The sequence below is a fragment of the Schistocerca gregaria genome, chromosome 5 (assembly GCF_023897955.1).
Source record: "Schistocerca gregaria isolate iqSchGreg1 chromosome 5, iqSchGreg1.2, whole genome shotgun sequence".
In the NCBI taxonomy this organism is placed as follows: domain Eukaryota; kingdom Metazoa; phylum Arthropoda; class Insecta; order Orthoptera; family Acrididae; genus Schistocerca; species Schistocerca gregaria.
Genome location: NC_064924.1, coordinates 204,071,287 through 204,091,913, shown reverse-complemented (window position 1 = coordinate 204,091,913; position 20,627 = coordinate 204,071,287). Strand labels below are relative to the sequence as shown.

At 42.8% G+C, this 20,627-nt stretch overlaps 1 protein-coding gene across 5 annotated transcripts in view; it reads right to left on the bottom strand.

The window, feature by feature from the left end:
- The window catches only part of LOC126272556 (irregular chiasm C-roughest protein), a 1,094,042-nt gene that overhangs the window by 37,940 nt on the left and 1,035,475 nt on the right, over window positions 1-20,627 (bottom strand). For all 5 annotated transcript variants that reach the window (XM_049975476.1, XM_049975475.1, XM_049975479.1 and 2 more), the window contains 3 exons: window positions 19,376-19,630; window positions 9,545-9,868; window positions 362-537 (listed from right to left, as the gene is read on the bottom strand). In XM_049975476.1, the coding sequence (XP_049831433.1) occupies window positions 362-537; window positions 9,545-9,868; window positions 19,376-19,630 (755 nt within the window). The remainder of the gene's footprint in view (window positions 1-361; window positions 538-9,544; window positions 9,869-19,375; window positions 19,631-20,627) is intronic.

Sequence of the window (20,627 nt, the reverse complement as noted above, 5' to 3'; positions counted from 1 at the left end):
TAGCAGCGGAATATTCCAGCAGTAATATAATTTTGTGTTTTGGGCCCATATGGAAGTGATTGTCAGAGAAATAGGAGAAGTAGCTTTTCGCACATGTTCACATGTACAGTGTAAGGGTACAGGGTTGATAAAGCTGTTTCACTCCAAGATTAACAGATGTTAGGAGCATGCATACTTGCTACAATCTGAAAACTGACAACGGTGGCCTCAGAACCTTGGGGTTGTCAGCGGCTCAAATGTGTTCCTGAACTGTGGTTTTGATCGCTGCTGGTTTACCTTCAGAAGTTTGGTGCCAAGCAAAATATAGTGAGAGTATGGGACCGTCCCTTCAGTGTTAGTGGTGTAGAGAGTGAGTACTCACGTCGGCGAGAGGGTCGGCCTCGTAGCGGCCCAGAGAGGTGCCCTCCCTGAGCTGTTGGCTGCCCCACTCCCAGGAGACGCGGTCTGGCCGCGGGTCTCCGCACACCACCAGCGTCAGCAGAGCGTCCTCCCCGCGAGACACCACCACCTCGTCACCGCCCAGCACCTGCGGCGCTCCTGCGCACACAACACGACAACTCACTCTCTCACTACATTTCTAGCGTGCATTTCTCTTGCGTGCACTTCTCCGACAGGAACCAAACCAATTTACAATATACCATGCACTCATTCAGCTAGTGAAGTGAGCTGCTGCACTGAGAGATTCCCACATCCATAACTTTACAGTGTTGTCTCATCTCAACCTCAAAGAGGAGGGGAGTAAACATTCTTCAGTTTATATTGTCATTACGTGTCATGAGCAAATCAAGGTGTATGGTAGCACAGGATGGTGACTTGCAATTATCAAGAGAGGTCAGTTTGCTATTAGCCTAGCACGATTAAGAGCTTGTAAGGACATTGAATACACAATCACTGAAGACTTGAGATGCAGTAGCAGGTAGGAATTCGCACTGCTGTAGCGAAAGAGGGAGTAAATAGAAATAGGGAATTATTATGTGATAAATAAACAAACGCTTTAAAGTATCAGGTTTCACTCACCTTTCCCAGTCTCAAACATGTATGGAGGCTGAAGTGGTGAATAAAAATTCGTACAAGGGATGGGATTGGATGTGCTAACCATTACGCTACCCTGGAACAGTGACTTTACACGAGCTACACTCCTACATCCAAATTCCCATTCACGCCTCAGCCCTCTTGGTTTTTCCCCTAAGCTCGAACAGCACGGTAAACGTTCTGGAATTATACAGGAATAGCTACTCAAAAGTTAGCGCAAAAATTGCACTGTCTCATCCTGCACTTAACAAAAGGAGAACTGTCTTGCATGCACTGATTTGGGAACTGGTTTGGAATAATATGGCGTCCCATCCTCGTGAGAGGTGTTACACATAGCTCAGTTAGTCACATTAATGATGAACGACCACTTTCACTGATGAGTGTAATGGAGTATTACGTTAATGTGTATTTGTGTGAGAACTGTTGGCAGATGCGCAAGAGTGAATTCGGCAGTTTACCGACACGATTCATTAGTCGTAGCAAGATGTGTAAGGTACAGTGTCAAACTTAAAAGTATTTGCACCAATGGTGAACATGAAATGTAGTGCATGACTATGACTTACTTAGGTCAGATGAAACAGAACGCAAGAGACTGCTCCCTATGCGTCAAAAATAAACACCCACTTATCGTGTGAAAGATAAAGCACAGAATTACCAACTACAAATTACAAAATATTGAAAATATTTCTATCAACTGCAGGATCACTGACACCATTGCTCATAACAGTTCTCTCTGGTAAAACGAAGGGAAAATTCCTTTCTTGTGAGAACATCTTTAAGATGTTCAGCAATACGATACTGTTGTAGAATATATATACATACGATTAGACTTATATTTGTACTAATGCTAGCTGGCTGTATATCAAAATATCATCGAATGCGACCGGATGATGTAATACATGTTGAAAGAGGTAGCCGATCAATGTAATGGCTCTAGGTGGACCAGCAATACATTTTACGGGCCTGAAAGAAGGGACGTCGAATTCTTAGATGTGCTGGAGACATGATATCGGTGTAGGATGAAACAGTGCGATTCTGTCTAAAGACATGAGTTATAGCACAATACATTATTTTTTCTCCCAATGACTGGGCTGACTTTTTGTATCAGAAAGAGCCGAAACGAAATTTTACCTGTCTTGTTAGCTGTGATTTGTTCAAAGTGATCCTTCCAGATTCTTCACACTGGAGAAAATTATAAGGGCTACGAGTCTATCATATAATAAATGACATTGAATATTTTCTGAATCCATTTGGCCACAATAATAACTAACAATAATAACTAACAAGATGGCTTGTTACCTCAGAAAATTTGCCATTTAAACTAACGATCGGCATAGTATTATATGAATTTAGAAAATTATTGACGTTCTTCGTTCGACCCATGAAATGCTTTATCACACTGTAGCACAACACGGTAAAATTTTCTGTAGTTGCGTCTTATTTCAGTCAAATGTCACTAACAAGAAGATTTCTCACAGTACTGCTTTCAGTTTCGTAGTTTCATAACAATATGGTAAACAGTAAACTTATTAATACCAATATCTGTCTGACTAGTAAATTTCATAGTTAAATCTAGTTGTAAATTTTCTTCTGGAATTTCGTTTGGTTCTGTTTTCCTGCGTAATCTTGCTGCTAGATAGATGTAGCCGTCACTATCAGGAAATTATAATTTAAAGGAAATCTGGCTGGAGACCACATGGCAATCAATTTTTTGTTACATATCTGGACTGCGAAGTTGTGAAGTCTAATATCAATCTTTCAAAGCATTTGAATACAGTTCTCAAAACTTCTCGACGAAATCGACTTTTAAGTTTTATGACCTTCGTTAATATCCCAGAGTAAGTCTGTTTGCTGAGGTAGAGTATTCACTTGCTCTGTGGGTGGTCCAGTTTCATTTCCCAGCTACATAGGTGCATATTATACGAGCATTTCCATGAATATGAAAGCACATGAAGATAAATAATTGTAATGCTTTGTTTTAAACACTTTACTAAGAACCTTCCAAAAAGGATCGGTGGTAAAGAAATTATATTTCGGATGAAAACTGGTTGTGTGTGATAAGTGATTGGAGATGATATCTGTATTTTTCAAGAAAATTACAAATAGGTATGTGTTAATAAGTGTACATATGATGAATTTTTTATTTAAATGAGATAGTTATTCTATCTGAGCAGAAAAAAACGGAAATAGACAGTAACAGAAATAAGACTCGAACCAGGAATTAGCAGTCTCGAGCGATAGCGACTTTTTCTCCATTTTTATGTATTTTATGCATCTCGAAAATGTTCGTAGAATATGTGACTTTGTTTCAAAATTTTCGTCGTCCAGGATTACATCTAACCCACTCACATGGCAGGCGACAACTCTACCACAGAGCTTCCTGTCGAGAAATCAACCTTAATATAGGTTACTAAATTGGCTCGGGAAACTTCAAACTCTATTCTTTCGAGAATTTTTGGGAGTTGGATCAAATCCACCACAGCAATGGTGAATTGCTGCTCGATTTTTGAACATGTTAATACAAAAACTTACATCAACCCTACTGCCACATGTTCTCCTTGTCAAATGTGTGTGAATTCCTAAGGGGCCAAACTGCTGAGTTCATCGGTCCCTAGAGATACACACTACGTAGACTAACTTAAGCGGACTTATGCTAAAAGCACCACACACACCCATGCCAGAGGGAGGACTCGAAACTCCAGCGGGAGGCGGAGCGGAGTCCGTGGCATGGCGCCTCTAACCGGGCGGCCACTCCGCGCGGCGTTCTCCTTGCCAGTAGTCATTTCTGTCGCCCTTTCAATTTTATCTTTTTTCCTGATTGACACTTTCATTACTTCTTAGATTGCATTTCAGAAAATCTCACAATACGTTTCACCTGATGAATAGTAGTCTGGAACCGCGCGACCGCTACGGTCGCAGGTTCGAATCCTGCCTCGGGCATGGGTGTGTGTGATGTCCTTAGGTTAGTTAGGTTTAATGAGTTCTAAGTTCTAGAGGACTGATAGCCTTAGAAGTTAAGTCCCATAGTTCTCAGAGCCTGATGAATAGTGACGACTGCTAGCACCGCGATTCACAAATGGAGGAAGGATCGCAAGAGCCGAGAGCTTTAGTACGGAATGCAGGGAAATTCATGGAGTACCAGTTTTCGTAAAATTAAAGGCAGTTTAAGTTTTCATGTAGAAAGAGAATTTGCACATGAAAAAGGCACTGATTTGTTTCGCTAGACATTTTTTTCGCATATTTTGAAGTGGAGTATGTTTACAGTTATCCGGTCTTTGTTTGTAATTTCTAGGATACTTTTTTAAGAGGTAAAGTCAACTTGATAATTTATTGTTAGGTGCATGTATGAGAGGAATAATGTCCATACGTCTTTACATTTAGTGAAACAATAATTATTGGACAACATTTGATACGTATTTTTTGTAATACATTTAATCAACCAATGCACGCTTGGGTAATATAGCAGCACAACCGCTGGATGCGTAATAAAACCGTACAGTATTATGTGTTTATTTTTGTTATATTCATACGGTTCCAAATATAGTAAAATATGTAGAAACAGAAACAGGGAAAAGCAACAGTCCACAATTAGACACCTGTGCCGTAAAAAGAGGTGGTGAAAATGAAAGGAAAGGAACGGTGAATCAGTGAACAGGGACAGTTGGTAACGAAAGCTAATTGTAGAAATTATAAGAGAAAAGTTCATTTTTCATAATCTTAATCTGAATTTGACACGACCAACATATGTGACGACAATAAGTAGATGATATGGATGTTAATCTGAAACAAAATGCTTGTTTATTTGTCGATGAATTTGAGAAATACGGAGAAGTACTGGAGCCATTCACAATGAGATTTGTCGATGAATTTGAGAAATACGGAGAAGTACTGGAGCCATTCACAATGAGATGGATGGAACAGTCCACGCATTTATTTCTGTGACTTTTTTTTACGTCTACATTGGATTTTTTAATTTTAGGTTGAATATGTTACACACTTGACTTAACCCTTTTTTGAGTATTTTATATATGTGATATGTGTAATTTTAATCGCTTACAAAGCTAAAACATATTAAATTGTAAAAGGAAGTATGCAAACCAGTAAATTAAACATACTACAATACTATTATTTGTTATGGTAAACTAATGTCGCCTTTGTGTTTACAGTAGTTACCATTATCGTTTATCTTTATTCGATTTTCTGACATATTAAAGCTACTAAAAGAGATAGTAGCAAAAAACATCTTACACAACTTATCTGACATACACATGTGATAAATATATGTACTTGTAAACGGTATCTGTTGCAAGTGGAGAGCAACCCATCAGCTACACGCGCTGATCTCGTCCTCCTTACATGACTAACGTATGAACATTCAAAGGCAGGAGATATGATGGACTCTGGCCGAGCACGCTGCGAGTGTTCTTCAACTATGAAAAATGACGCCCTCTCGTAGAGTAGTCGTAAGCACACCAATATGGAAGAGTGACGAAAACAAGTTCGAGATGCGATCTGCGAGATATTTGAATTTTATATATTGACCATATTTTTTTTTTATTTGTAACTGTTCGGATTGAAATTTCCACCCACACTCCTTTATAATTCCACGTCTGAAAATGATGTAAATTTGAACTAAACCATTAATCGTTGTAAACACAGAAACGACGATACATTTAAATACCAAAGGGCACACTCCTTTATAATCCCAGGTCTGATGACGATCTAAATTTGAAGTAAACCGTCAATCATTGTGAACACAAAAACGACAATAGACTTAAATACCAGACATTAGTATAATAGTTGACTTGCATACATACAGGGGTTAAACAAAAACATGGAAGCACCAAAGATACAGCAGATTACGAAGCCTAATATGTGCAGGAAACTTGGCGTTCAAGATAGCTTACAGCGGTCTCAGAATTGATGTGTATATGTATTGCATAGTTTTCAAGGGAATTTTCTAGCACCCTCCCTGCAAAATAGTGGGAAGTTCAGTTAACGACGAAGGAGGCCGATACCAGTCAAGCACCCTTTTCCGCAATACTACTGAGATCTGATGACTACGGTGGCCAGGGGGGAGGCGACAGTTCGTGCTGACGAAACCAGTCATGGACTAATTGAGCGGTGTGGACATGAGGCCTGTCGTCTTGGAACGCATCATGATTAGCAACACTGTAGCGTGGGATGAACCTGATCAGCCAAAATAGTCACATATGCCTCTGAAATAATACCATCTTGTAGAATTACGTGGGGCTCATGGAATAGGACGCTATAGATGCACAAATCTTCATCCACTCTCGCCGTGTTTCACTCTTGGGACGTAAATTCGTCTAGAAAATGAAACCAGTATGAAACAAGACTTATCAGAGCCGCTCATCTTCCACAGAGTCGGTTTTGTAGCTTCGGCACCGCGTTTTCATGTTACAGACATTTCCCTCACTGATGAGTGGATCTGTAATTCCAATTCGCTCTAGATTTCTCTACTTATGATTGTCAATTCGGGTTGTTTAAGTGCTGACAGGGTTAGCGATTGCGACATTCAGTTTTGCAGTGACCTTTACAGCCGTCGTGGTCGTAATGTTCTGTCACAGAGTAGTCGGACGACTGCCCGTGACAATCACTCGACACACGATTCCGTCTTGGTTGTGACTTACGTGGATAATGTTTTAAAGGCGTTTCCTGTATGCAGTATCAGTCTCCAATACAGTGCGTCTTGAAACACCGTATACTTCGGATGCCTTGGTCACGGAAGCATCCACAACGCGAGCACCAAGCAGTTGCTATCATTCAAATTCACTTAGTCCCGACATATTGGCCTCCCGTCTACTAGAATACTGTTCTGACCATGACCGACACTTGTAACACATTGAGGATAACGTACAGATCTCGTCCGTGGTCAAATACCTCCGAACAACTTGCAGGCTTGGGTTGCATCTACATTTATTTTCAACCATTCATTTCTTGTGGTATTTCCATTTTTTTTTCCAGCGCCTGTCCTGTATCTCAATATGACATAATGTCATATTGATTTATGAGAGCGTTGTTTTGTTCGGCTTGGTGCATCATTTTCCCGCGACATATTGTGGTCATATGAAAGACATATTACGGAAGTACTGCATTATGAAAACATGTATGAAAGATGAGGAATAAATTCAAGATATTAAGAATAGAGTCTTTTGATTAGTAATAAAGTTCTCCTACGTGCAGCAAATCCGCCCATTCTCCCCTATATTTTGCGTTCACTTGAAGAGCAGCAATACACTGCGGTGAAAAAAGTCATGGGATGGCTGGTAATAAGTTGTCGCACCTTCATTTTCCCGACATAGTGCAGCAATTCGAGCATGGCATGGATTCAACATGTCGTTGTAACCTCCATGTAGAAATAATGAGCCATGATGATCCTACAGGCTGCCAAAATTGCGAAAGTGCTGCTGCTGCAGCAGGATGTTGTGCTCGAACTGATGTTTCGATCATATCCGATAAATTATCAAGGGGATTCGTGTCGGTCTATGTGGTTAGCTAAATCATTCGCTGGAGCTTCCCAGAATGTCCTTCAAACCAGTGACGAACAATAGTGGCCCGGTGACGTCACATCGTTTTTGGGAACACTAAGTCCATGAATGGCTGCAAACGGCCTCCAAGTAACCGAACATAAGAATTTCAGTCAATGATCTGTTCTGTTGGATCAGAGAACCCAACTACTTGTGTGTAAACACAGCCCACATCGTTATGGATTGCCTGGGTCCGTGGCTTCGCAATATCTGCGACGCACTCGGATCTTACCGTCAATTCTTACCAACTGAAATCTGAACTCAATCGAGCAGGCCTCGGTTTTCAAGTAGTCTATGATCTAACCGATATGGTCACTAGCCCAGTGGATCGCTGCAAGTGATGTGCTTTTAGCAAATCCCATCTGCGGCCATAGCCCGTTAACACCATTTCGCCACACTGTTCTAACGGACTCGTTCATTGTACTTCCCACATTGATTTATACGGTTATTTCTAGCATTGTTGCTTGTCTGTTACCACTGTCAATATTACGCTCTCGGCCCGTAAATGCAGGTTGTCAGCCAATGTGTTGTCCGTGGTGAGAGCTGATGCCTGAAATTTAGTATTTTCGGCACACTCTTGACACTGTGGGTCTTGGAATATTGAATTCCATAATGATATCCGAAATGGGAGGTTCTGTGTGCCTAGCTCCGACTCTAATCCCCGCTCAAAGTCTGTTAATCACGTCGCAAACCTTTTCACATCTATCACGTGAGTACAACTGCTGCTCCGCCAATGCATCGCCCTTTCATACGCTGTGCATGCGATACTACCGCCATCTGTATGTGCACATTAAGTGAAGAGCACCGGACCATCAGTCTAATTTCTCATGCACCTGAAGTCTTGCTAAGAGTTTTGAATAGAAGGTTATATGGAAAGCTGGATAGAGGGATTGCAGACGAGCAGTTCGGATTTAGAAGAGGAAAAGGAACAAGAGTTGCTATTGGCCTGCTAAGAACTACAGGGGAAAGATATATGGAAAAGGGTAGAATAATCTTTGTTGTTTTTATAGATTTAGAAAAGGCTTTTGACAGAGTTCAGCGGAACAAACTGGTGGATATCTTGAAGAGGAAAGGAGTAGATTGGGAAGAGAGACGACTGATTCAGAATCTATATTTACACCAGAAAATAAGGATAATGATTGGAAGTGAAATGTCAGATGGAAGCAGCATTGGACGAGGTGTTAGACAAGGTTGTTGCCTTTCCCACTGTTGTTTAACGTTAATATTAAAATATGACAATCTACCCTTGTGAGTTTACATATCTCGGAAGGACAATAACTGAAAACTTGAGATGTCACCAGGAGGTGAAAACTCGAATTGCCATAGTGAAGGAGGCATTCAACAGAAAGAGGAGACTCGTATGTGGCAAATTAGATAAAGGACTAAGGAAAAGGCTTGGCAAATGTTTTTTCTGGAGTGTGGCACTGTATGGGGCAGACACATGGACACTGAGACGAGAGGATGAAGAATGGTTAGAAGCATTTGAGATGATGTGGAGGAGAATGGAGAGAATAAGCTGGATGGAAAGAGTGAGTAATGAGAGAGTATTGGAAAGGGTTGGTGAGAGAAGATGTCTGCTGAAAGTTGTAAGAGAAAGGAAAAAGAACTGGTTAGGACATTCATTGAGAAGGGATTGCTTGCTTGAAGATGCTTTGGAAGGATTGGTTTGTGGGAAAAGACTGAGAGGAAGAAGAAGATACAAGATAATAGACGACATAAAGAGAAGAGGAAAGTATGCAGACATGAAGAGGATGGCAGAAGACCGGACAGCCTGGAGAACTACCGTGTGAAAACCTGCCTTTAGGCAGAAGACTGATGATGATGGATGTACACTCATAGCTATCTCATGAGTTTCGTCATACTGGTGTATAGCTTGCGTCAGTTGTTCCTATCCTCCTCTCCATCGAAATGCCTAAAGAGAAATGAAGTTGCTGATAAAGAGGGAGAAAACGCAGACTCACCCACAACCTGCAAGGAGACGGGTTCGCTGGTGGCGGTGCGCGCGGAGCCGCCGATGGTGTTGACGGCCTGGCAGACGTACTCGCCCTGCAGCTCGTACGTCACATTGGCGATGTCGAGGTCGGCGGCGGTGCCGCGCAGCACCTCCGCCACAGCGGCCGGCGCGCCGGCTGCTGCTGGCCCGGTGGCCGGGCCGGCGGGCACTCGCTGCAGCCAGCGCAGCTGCGGGGGCGGGTTGCCCTCGGCGTCGCACGAGAAGCGCGCCGGCGAGAACAGCGCCGCCGTCACCAGCCGGTCGGGGCCCACCGACAGGATCTGCGGCGGGTCTGCAAACGGCGCCGCGCTCTCACAACAGCTCCACCAGCTCAAGTGCGCTCCAGTTTCACTCCTCATTGAACAGTTAATTTATTCCACTTGCCTAATGCACTGCTGGCCATTGCAATTGCTACACCAAGAAGAAATGCAGATGATAAATGGTGTTCATTGGATAAATATACTGTAAGAAGGCTGTTTTTATATATGTAACGCCACGTAGCGGTCTGTATGAAAATCACTGGCTGTGCAGTGGGCAGTCTGTGGCTGGTTTACATTGTTGTTGGCTATTGTAGTGTTGGGCTGTTGGCTGCTAACAGCGCGTAGAGTTGCGCAGTTGGAGGCGAGCCGCCAGCAGTTGTGGATGTGAGGAAGTGAGATGGCGGATATTTGAGATTGGATAATCTGGAGGTGTGTCCATCAGAAACAGTACATTTGTAAGAATGGATGTCATGAGCTGCTATACATATATTATGACTGTTAAGGTAAATACATTGTTTGTTCTCTATCAAAATCTTTCATTTGCTAACTATGCCTATGAGTAGTTAGTGCCTTCAGTAGTTAGAATCTTTTATTTAGCTGGCAGTAGTGGCGCTCGCTGTATTGCAGTAGTTCGAGTAACGAAGATTTTTGTGAAACGTATAGGTTAATTTAGTCAGGGCAATTCTCTTGTAGGGATTACTGGAAGTCAAATTGCGTTTCGCTAAAAAATATTGTGTGTCAGTTTAAGCACAGTCATGCATAATTTTTCTAAGGTGACGTTTTAATACTAGAACTGACATGTGATTACATTTTCACGCAATTTCGGTACATAGATCCTGAGAAATCAGTACCCAGAACAACCACATCTGGCCGTAATAACGGCCTTGATACGCCTGGGCATTGAGCCAAACAGAGATTGGATGGGGTGTACAGGTACAGCTGCCCATAATCGATAGCACAGTTCATCAAGAGTAGTGACTGGCGTATTGTGACGAGGCAGTGGCTTGCCCACCATTGAGAAGACGTTTTCCATTCGGGATAGATCTGGAGAATGTGCTGGCCAGGGCAGCAGTCGAACATTTTCTTTATCCAGATAGATCCATACAGGACCTCCAACATGCGGTCGTGCGTTATCCTAATGAAATGTAGGGTTTCGCAGGGATCGAATGACGGGCAGAGCCACGGGCAGTAACACATCTGAAATATAACGTCCACTGTTCAAGGTCAATGTGAAAAAGACGTGACCGAGACGTGTACTCAATGGCAACCCATACAATCACACCGGGTGTTGCTCCAGTATGAAGACGATGGATACACGCTTCCAATGTGTATTCACCGCGATGTCGCCAAACACCGATGCGACCAATATGATGCTGTAAACAGAGTCTGGATTCATCCAAAAAAATGACGTTTTGCCACTCGTACTCCCAGGTTCGTCGTTGAGTACACCTTCGCAGGCGCTCCTGTCTGTGATGCAGCATCAAGGGTAACCACAGCCATGTTCTCGGAGCTCATAGTCCATGCTGCTGCAAACGTCGTCGAACTGTTCGTGCAGATGGTTGTTGCCTGGCAAACGTCCCCATCTGTTGACTCAGGGATCGAGACGTGGCTGCACGATCCGTTACAGCCATGCGGATAAGATCACTGTCATCTTCACTGCTATTGATACGAGGCCACTGTGATCCAGCACGGCGTTCCGTATTGCCCTCCTGAACGAACCGATTCCGTATTCTGCTAACAGTCATTGGATCTCGAACAACACGAGCAGCAATGTCACGATACGATAAACCGCAATCGCGATAGGCTGTAATCCGACCTTCAATAATAGCCATCATGAGATAAACACTTTAGACAAGCCTCAAGACATGCGCTGAAGTGTAATTGGTATTGTCAGTGTGTCAAACAAGAGGTGCATCACTTGTTTAAGACAGGGTGACAGAGTTTACATTTATGATTCTCTATTTAGTACTGCCTTCAATTTATGTCTGATGATGGTTGTAGTTTGCATTAGTTACGTGGAAATTTAGAGGTTTGTCCACGACAGAGTAACGTTTATCGCTGCGTCAAACAACTGTTCGGGGTGAAGTCTATGACTACAGTATTATTTCCTTCAGTGACGAAGTAATGTAGTGCATTGCCTGTTACCACCCCACGTTCAATATTTACATTTAATCTACGTGCTTTGAAATTATTTATTGGTGTATTCTCAGATAGATTTTTAAGATTGTCATCTCATTATCACATAGAGAACTGACGCTACATTCACAGAATTAGGCTCCCACGCTGTAAGAGCTGTGTTAACGTACACGTCGACCTGTCCGAACTGAGAATTTTCACAGTTTTTCATAAGACGGTTAAGATAACTGCAGCGACTGCTCCATTCCAAAGAACACACCAGATCCCCTTCTATCTTTTTTCCAATCTGAGCTTAGGTTCAATACCAAATTTTATTTGCTCTCATTATCGATAGAAGAAGTAACATAATTGACGCAAGATTTCGTACATAGGATGAGTCGAAAACTATTGCCACCTAGAATAACTCCGAAAGTATGATATTAGCTGAAAAGTTTGTGGGGGAAGTGTTGCATGGGACAACGGAGGCCACAATATGACGTTGGTCGCGTCAGAAATATGAAGGTCAGTTTGTTTTTAATGGGATGCTATAGTTTGTTACTTATTTTCTGATAGTGGCTATCGAGACGATTCCAATTATGTATTACAGTAATGTCTTTAAATGTCAACGAAGGCCGATAAGGTGGCATGAACATCCGTTTACAGAAGGTGTTCGAAGTGATGCCCATTGGTATTAATGCAGTGCTGCAATCTTCTTATCATGGATTGAGTGGTATTCCTTATCACATCGGCACTTATCGAAGCACATGCTCTGACAATTCTCGTATATCGAGCAAACACTAAATATTCGCCGAATACGGCGTAACCATCTGACGTGCCATTAACATGTAAACATCAATCGACGGTTTCGCAATACAACACTGATAGGAACGGTAAGACTAGTATCATCGAATCAAGCGAATGTGAATAATGTATTCCTTCCAAGAACTAGTCGATATGCTTCTGTTTCCGGAAAATGCCAACGAAATTCAGTGAGAGATAGAGATTTATACGCTGAAAGATATCTTCAACGTAATCACCCTAAACGTAGTACGTTTAAATATGTGTATGACAATTTGAGAACAACTTGATCTTTTACGCTTCGGAAACATATTCGACAAAGGAAAGTTACTAACGAGGGAACAGAAATTGGTATTGTTACCACTGTGGTTCGATATCCTTGTGTTCGTTCGCGTCAAATCGCAAGGGAATCTGGCATGAGCCAGAGTAGTGTTGTTCGTGTTCTGAATCGCCATAAATATCATGCTTACCATGTGTCTCCACCAAAAATTAAATGGTATGGATTGTATGCGTCGCATTGAACTCTGTTGATGGGCTCAAATTCAGATCCAAGGGGATGTCTCATTTTTTAATTAGATTTTAGTTACGGACGAGGCTACGTTCACGATCCGAGGGAATGTTAATTTGCATTACATGCATTATTGGGCAACTGAATATCTATGTTGGCTGCGCCAAGTTGCACACCAAAATCCGTGGTCGGTGAATGTATTGTGTAGGATTCTGGAAGACAGAATTATAGGCCCCTATTTCATCGAAATAAATCTTAATGGTAGGAAGTACAACACTTCCCTGCAAGAAACATTAAGTCTGTTATTGGAAGAAATACTTCTAGGAACAAGAAACAGAATGTGATATCACACACTGGGTGTTCGGCACATTTTTCGCTGATGGCTAGAAATGAGTTGCAGAGACAACTCCCAAACCATAGCATCCCATTTAAAAAACCAAAGTTGACCTGTTATATCTCTGAAGGGACCCCATTTAGAAAGAAAAAACCAAAGTCATATTATGGCCTCCATTATCATATGCAACTTTTGTTCCACGAACTTCTCAGCTCCTATCATACTTCATGAGTTATTCTTGGTGGGAATAGTGACTCCCCCTGTATATTTCGAGAACCGTGCAATCAAGGGGAGAAAGCAAACATGTCACGCAGCTTCCGTTTCATGTTACGTACTACTACTGCCAGCCTTTTCTTTCAGATGCGCCACAAAAATCATTTAATCCGGCACAAATATTACCAGAATTACAGGTATACTCCCCCAAACCAACAGGTACTTCAAATCCGGGCTGCAAGTTAACCAATGTTGGCAGCGTCAACTTCATTAAAATTCTTTAAACATAACTTTGCGTGCAGTTCCGTTATATCCATCACACCCACACTATGAAGGATACGAGGTTTATCCACGTCTGTTTATGCTTCATAATGTTTCCGATTAAACAATATTCTCCAGTCATCCAGCACAAGCTCTTTTAGTAGGCGTTAAACTATGCTGAGGAGAGAGCAGATAGGTGGAGAGAATACATTGAAAGCCTCTATGAGGGTGAAGATTTGTCTGATGTGATAGAAGAAGAAACAGGAGTCGATTTAGAAGAGATAGGGTATCCAGTATTAGAATCGCAATTTAAAAGAGCTTTGGAGGACTTACGGTCAAATAAGGCAGAAGGGATACATAACATTCCATCAGAATTTCTAAAATCATTAGGGGAAGTGGTAACAAAACGACTATTCACGTTGGTGTGTAGAATATATGAGTCTGGCGACATACCATCTGACTTTCGGAAAAGCGTCATCCACACAATTCCGAAGACGGCAAGAGCTGCAAGTGCGACAATTATCGCACAATCAGCTTAACAGCTCATGCATCGAAGCTGCTTACAAGAATAGTATACAGAATAATGGAAAAGAAAATTGAGAATGTGCTAGGTGACGAATAGTTAGGCTTTAGGAAAAGTAAAGGTACGACAGAGCCAAGTCTGACGTTACGGCTAATAATGGAAGCAAGGCTAAAGAAAAATCAAGACACGTTCATAGGATTTGTCGACCTGGAAAAAACGTTCGACAATATAAAATGGTGCAAGCTGTTCAAGATTCTGAAAAAAGTAGGGGTAAACTATAGGGAGAAACGGGTCATATACAATATGTACAACAACCAAGAGGGAATAATAAAAGTGGACGATCAAGAACGAAGGGCTCGTATTAAGAAGGGAGTAAGACAAGGCTGTAGCCTTTCGCCCCTACTCTTCAATCTGTACATCGAGGAAGCAATGATGGAAATAAAAGAAAGGTGAAAGGATATCAATGATACGATTTGCTGATGACATTGCAATCACGATTGAATGTGAAGAAGAATTAAATGATCTGCTGAACGGAATGAACAGTCTAATGAGTACACAGTATGGTTTGAGAGTAAATCGGAGAAAGACGAAGGTAATGAGAAGCAGTAGAAATGAGAACAGCGAGAAACTTAACATCAGGATTGATGGTCACGAAATCAATAAAGTTAAGGAATTCTGCTACCTAGGCAGTAAAATAACCAATGACGGACGGAGCAAGGAGGACATCTAAAGCAGACTCGCTATGGCAAAAAAGGCATTTCTGGCCAAGAGAAGTCTACTTATATCAAATACAGGCCTTAAAATGAGGAAGAAATTTCTGAGGATGTACGTCTGGAGTACACCATTGTATGGTAGTGAAAAATGGACTGTGGGAAAACCGGAACAGAAGAGAATGGAAGCATTTGAGATGTGGTGCTATAGACGAATGTTGAAAATTAGGTGGACTGATAAGGTAAGGAATGAGGAGGTTCTACGCAGGATCGGAGAGGAAAGGAATATGTGGAAAACACAGATAAGGAGAACGGACAGGATGATAGGACATCTGCTAAGACATGAGGTAATGACTTCCATGGTACTAGAGGGAGCTGTAGAGAGCAAAAACTGTAGAGGAAGACAGAGATTGGAATACGTCAAGCAAATAATTGAGGACGTAGGTTGCAAGTGCTACTCTGAGATGAAGAGGTTAGCACAGGAAAGGAATTCGTGGCGGGCCGCATCAAACCAGTCAGTAGACTGATGACCAAAAAAAAAAAAAAAAAAAAAAAAACTATACAACGTTTATTCCTCGTATTAACGTCGTTAACCCATAGGGCGGATTGGGTCTCATTTCAGCGTGTCTCGCAGAATCCAAAATGTGGGGTTCTAACGGACGCTGCTGCCCGTGCGAGTCGTTTTGCTCAGCTACTAGCACTCATGAAACGGGTATGAGGACGCCGGTGTTCTTACTAGCTTTTATTCAGTCTTCTGTGATCGCAAAGTCTTTTTTTTCTTTGATATTACAAGTTTTGGATTAATGAATGGTCCATCATCAGAATCGATAAACAATGATTCCTCTTTAAGTGCTAAGTAGCCTTTATTTAACACAGTATTCTATGTTCCACTTTAGATTCAGGAGTATGTAGCTTTTTTCCATTACTCCTGACTGTGGTTGCTTACTTTGCGAGAACATACGCCACCTCCTAGGTGTACTGTGTACGCTGCGTCATACAGAACTGACATCTTTATACTGCAAGTGGCCAGTGCACCTGTCCACGGAGCATATGAACGAAGTTACATCTGATAAGTGACGATTCACCTATACATGGGTGGTTTGGTGGACAAGAGCATGTGATATACATTCGGCACCTCGCTCGGAGGACTAAATCCCTAATGACATGGATGGATGACAAGAACTGCAGCCCGGAAACTGTTATCTCGAAGCATCGCTGGTCGTCAGAGGGAGCTTTTCTCGGGAACCGAGGCTGCACTGCATATGGCACCCTCATTCTCAACATGTGGAGGCGTAGTCATAATGCATTACAGTGCGAGATCATTTCTTTCCGTACTGACATTTCATCAAAAACGGTGTCACTAAGGCTAATGGACAACGTTGTATCAGCTTCACTATGTCTTATTCCATGATAAAACTACGAGTTATTTGTATTACTTTAAGGCGACATTTACTGTTGTTTCATTCTTCACGTCCTGGTGTAGCCAATGACCCTTATCCTTTAATCGTGTGAAAACCGTAGCTGTAAATGCAAAGGAAACTGTCTGCCTATTCCATATCCAAAACCGTAAGTAGTATTCTGTAATTATCCAAACCCCTTAACTATGAAAACTAAGAAATTCCCCTGTAATTACAATTCAAAGAAAATCCACAGTAGCCTGAAACCGGTAAATGGGCAAAGTTGAAGAATATATCTCATGAGCATCGTCAGTCAAATGCAGCATGGACCTTCCTCCATATCCTTGAACAACTCGTACTCCGCCTTTTTCGATACTCGACTGCCTGCTGCCGTCCATATGTTATGTCTCACCAACGCAAATACATCATCAGTCTGCTATAAATTTAGAGTTCCAACACCACAGTATATCTATTCCTTATCAAAAAACATCTCTTGCTTGGTATCCGGCCTGTATCAGCATATATCGCGTTCGTTTTCGTTCCACTCTTTCACGTCTTTCTATAGACCAGTGTCAGGGTAAGCCACGAGATGTACCCATCCAACTTACCCATACGTGGCACTGCAAAAGAAGATTACATTCCACGCTCTGCTTCTCTAACTTAAATTGTGAACATGTCAATTAATATATCCCAACAAAGACTTCCTCTCATATAACCTTTTAGTAAACATTCTTTCCACACCTTCCCCTCAGAAATTTCGTAACTATACGAGAGCGCCTCCTATTACAGTCCTCGCAGAACAGAACTATTCACATCATCAACACTTCTTGTATATTACTTATTTAATAAGGGCCCGTTAAAATTTATATATACATTATTTTCATTTCATTTAATCCGTCCTGCCCATCCCATACACTAATGCATTATTTAAATACTTAAACGCTCCGTAGAACTTTTAAACGATTATTACTAACTAAATCGTGTGAAATGAGGCATTTTACAGGATATGTGTACATATGTCAATGGAAGGTACATGACGTCATTTTACAAATTCCTAAATGACACGCTGGCTTGAAATGACCGCGGTATTATATTTTCTTTCTTTCTAAATGACGAATTATCCCAGAACATTTTACATGTCATTCTGTGATGGAATGCGCAAAATATGTTGGAAGTTTAAGTGGTTTGCTATTAAAGTACAATGCTGGCCATTAAAATTGCTACACGACGAAAATGACGTATTACAGATGCGAAATTTAACCGACAGGAAGAAGATGCTGTGATATGCAAACGATTAGCTTTTCAGAGCATTCACACAAAGATGGTGCCGGTGGCGACACCTACAACGTGCTGACATGAGGAAAGTTTCCAACCAATTTCTCATACACAAACAGCAGTTGACCGGCGTTGCCTGGTGAAACGTTGTTGTGATGCCTCATTTAAGGGGGAGAATTGCGTACCATCACGTTTCCAACTTTGATAAAGGTCGGATTGTAGCCTATCGCGATTGCGGTTAATCGTATCGCGACATTGCTGCTCGCGTTGGTCGAGATCCAATGGCTGTTAGCAGAATATGGAATCGGTGGGTTCAGAAGGGTAATGCGGAACGCTGTACTGGACGCCAATGGCCTCGTATCACTAGCAGTCGGGATGGGAGGCATCTTATCCGCATGGCTGTAACGGATCGTGCAGCCACGTCTCGATCCCGGAGTCAACAGATAGGGACATTTGCAAGACAACAACCATCGGCACGAACAGTTCGATGACGTTTGCAGCAGCATGGGCTATCAGCTCGGAGACCATGGCTGCGGTTACCCTTGACGCTGCATCACAGGCAGGAGCGCCTGTGATGGTGTACTCAACGACGAACCTGAGTGCACCAATGGCAAAACGTCGTTTTTCGGATGAATCCAGGTTCTGTTTACAGCATCATGATGGTCGCATACATGGCTGGCGATATCGCGGTGAACGCACATTGGAAGCGTGTATTCGTCATCGCCATACTGGCGTATCACCCGTCGTGATGGTATGGGCTGCCATTGGTTACACTTCTCGGTCACCTCTTATTCGCATACCCGTTTATCATCTGCATTTCTTCTTGCACAATTTTAATGGCAAGTAGTGTATTTGTACATAATTGAGGAGCTCATTATCACGTTAATTGGAATTATCATCAATACGTAGAGACCAAAGTTTGGAGCATTCTCCCCTTCTACGTGACTCATGTCCATGTGTTTCTTCAATCAGTGGCACAGAACTGAAAACAGTTCGTTTCCTCAAAAGTAAACAGAGCTTTGTTTCTTAGAACCGCTTAATAATTCTCTGAAAAACATTAGTTTCATTTCGCTGTTTTTTAGAACACTAGCACAGTCTGCAAAAGCTGTGTCGCCTGCATGTAGCATGTTAGGTGGAAGGGCATTCACCTGTAGCATAATGAAAACGAGTGGCCAAAAAATTGAAGCCTATGTAACTTCCTTCCTGATTTCTGCCCACACTAAAACATGATTCCCACGACTCCTGCATTCCGTTTGTAAAAGTTGAGGTAATCGCAATGACTGAATGCAACATAAACAGCTAAATGGCTGTTTTCGAGTTTGAATTAGTGATGTTTAAGGATGTTTCGAGCCAACATTAAGTGTGCACTCGGCCAGCAGGCAGTAGACGGCGCGCCGGTACTCACACTTGACGTCGATGTCCACGGCGAGGCGGCGGCTGGTGCCGACGGAGTTCTGCGCGGAGCAGGTGTAGGTGCCGGAGTTTCGGCGCACGGCGGGCGCCAGCCGCAGCCGCGAGTCCACGCTGGCCACTTCGCCCGCGAGCCGCCACACCACGCGCGCCGCCGGGTTGGCGTCGGCCTCGCAGCGCAGCTCCACGTGCGACACGCCCTCCTCCACGTCGCCGGTCGGAACGCCGCTCAGCCTCACCTCAGGCGCGTCTGTGGGCACAGCGCGGCTGTATAAGTACGGCCTGCACTCAGGCAGGTGGCACCCTACGGATTTTTACGACGGTCATTCCCACAGAGCATAGTGACGTTTAAGGTCCGTGACAAGCACGAGAGGCTTTCAATAAGCAATATAACATAACTTTGTGTAAGAAGGTTGGTTCTATTCAGCATTCCAGTACACCATATTATTCCCCATTCTTTTGGCTGAAAACGCTATTTTCGAAATAATGTCCGTTTGATGCAGCGGCGTTACGCCGCCTTTCTGGGAGAGCCGGTATGCCCGCTGGACACCTTTATGCTGGTCGACGCCGGATTCAATGTTTTGCTGCATCACTATCCTCCCGATTACCAAATGGTTCAAATGGCTCTGAGCACTATAGGACTCAACTGCTGTGGTTATTAGTCCCTTAGAACTTAGAACTATTTAAACCTAACTAACGTAAGGACATCACACACATCCATGCCCGAGGCAGGATTCGAACCTGCGACCGTAGCAGTCGCACGGTTCCGGACTGCGCACATAGAACCGCGAGGCCACCGCGGCCGGCTCCGTCCCCTACAACTTAGAACTAGTTAAACTTAACTAACCTAAGGGCATCACACACATCCATGCCCGAGGCAGGATTCGAACCTGCGGCCGTAGCGGTCGCGCGACTCCAGACTGTAGCGCCTAGAAGCGCTTGGCCACTCTGGTCGGCTACCGATTATCCACGTAATGCTTCTCACAGGATGCCTCCTTCACTGGGAAAACAAGTGCAATTCGGAAGATACGAGACCCGGGCCGTAAGGTGGAAAATCGGTCAAATGAAGTTTTCTGAGTTCCTCTCATGTACACAGAGATGTGTGATGCATTGTGTTTTCATGGAGAAAGGAAATCTGAAGTCATTTCTTCACTTTCAAAAGTGGTTCAAATGGCTCTGAGCAGTATGTGACTTAACTTCTAAGGTAATCAGTCCCCTAGAACTTAGAAGTACTTAAACCTAACTAA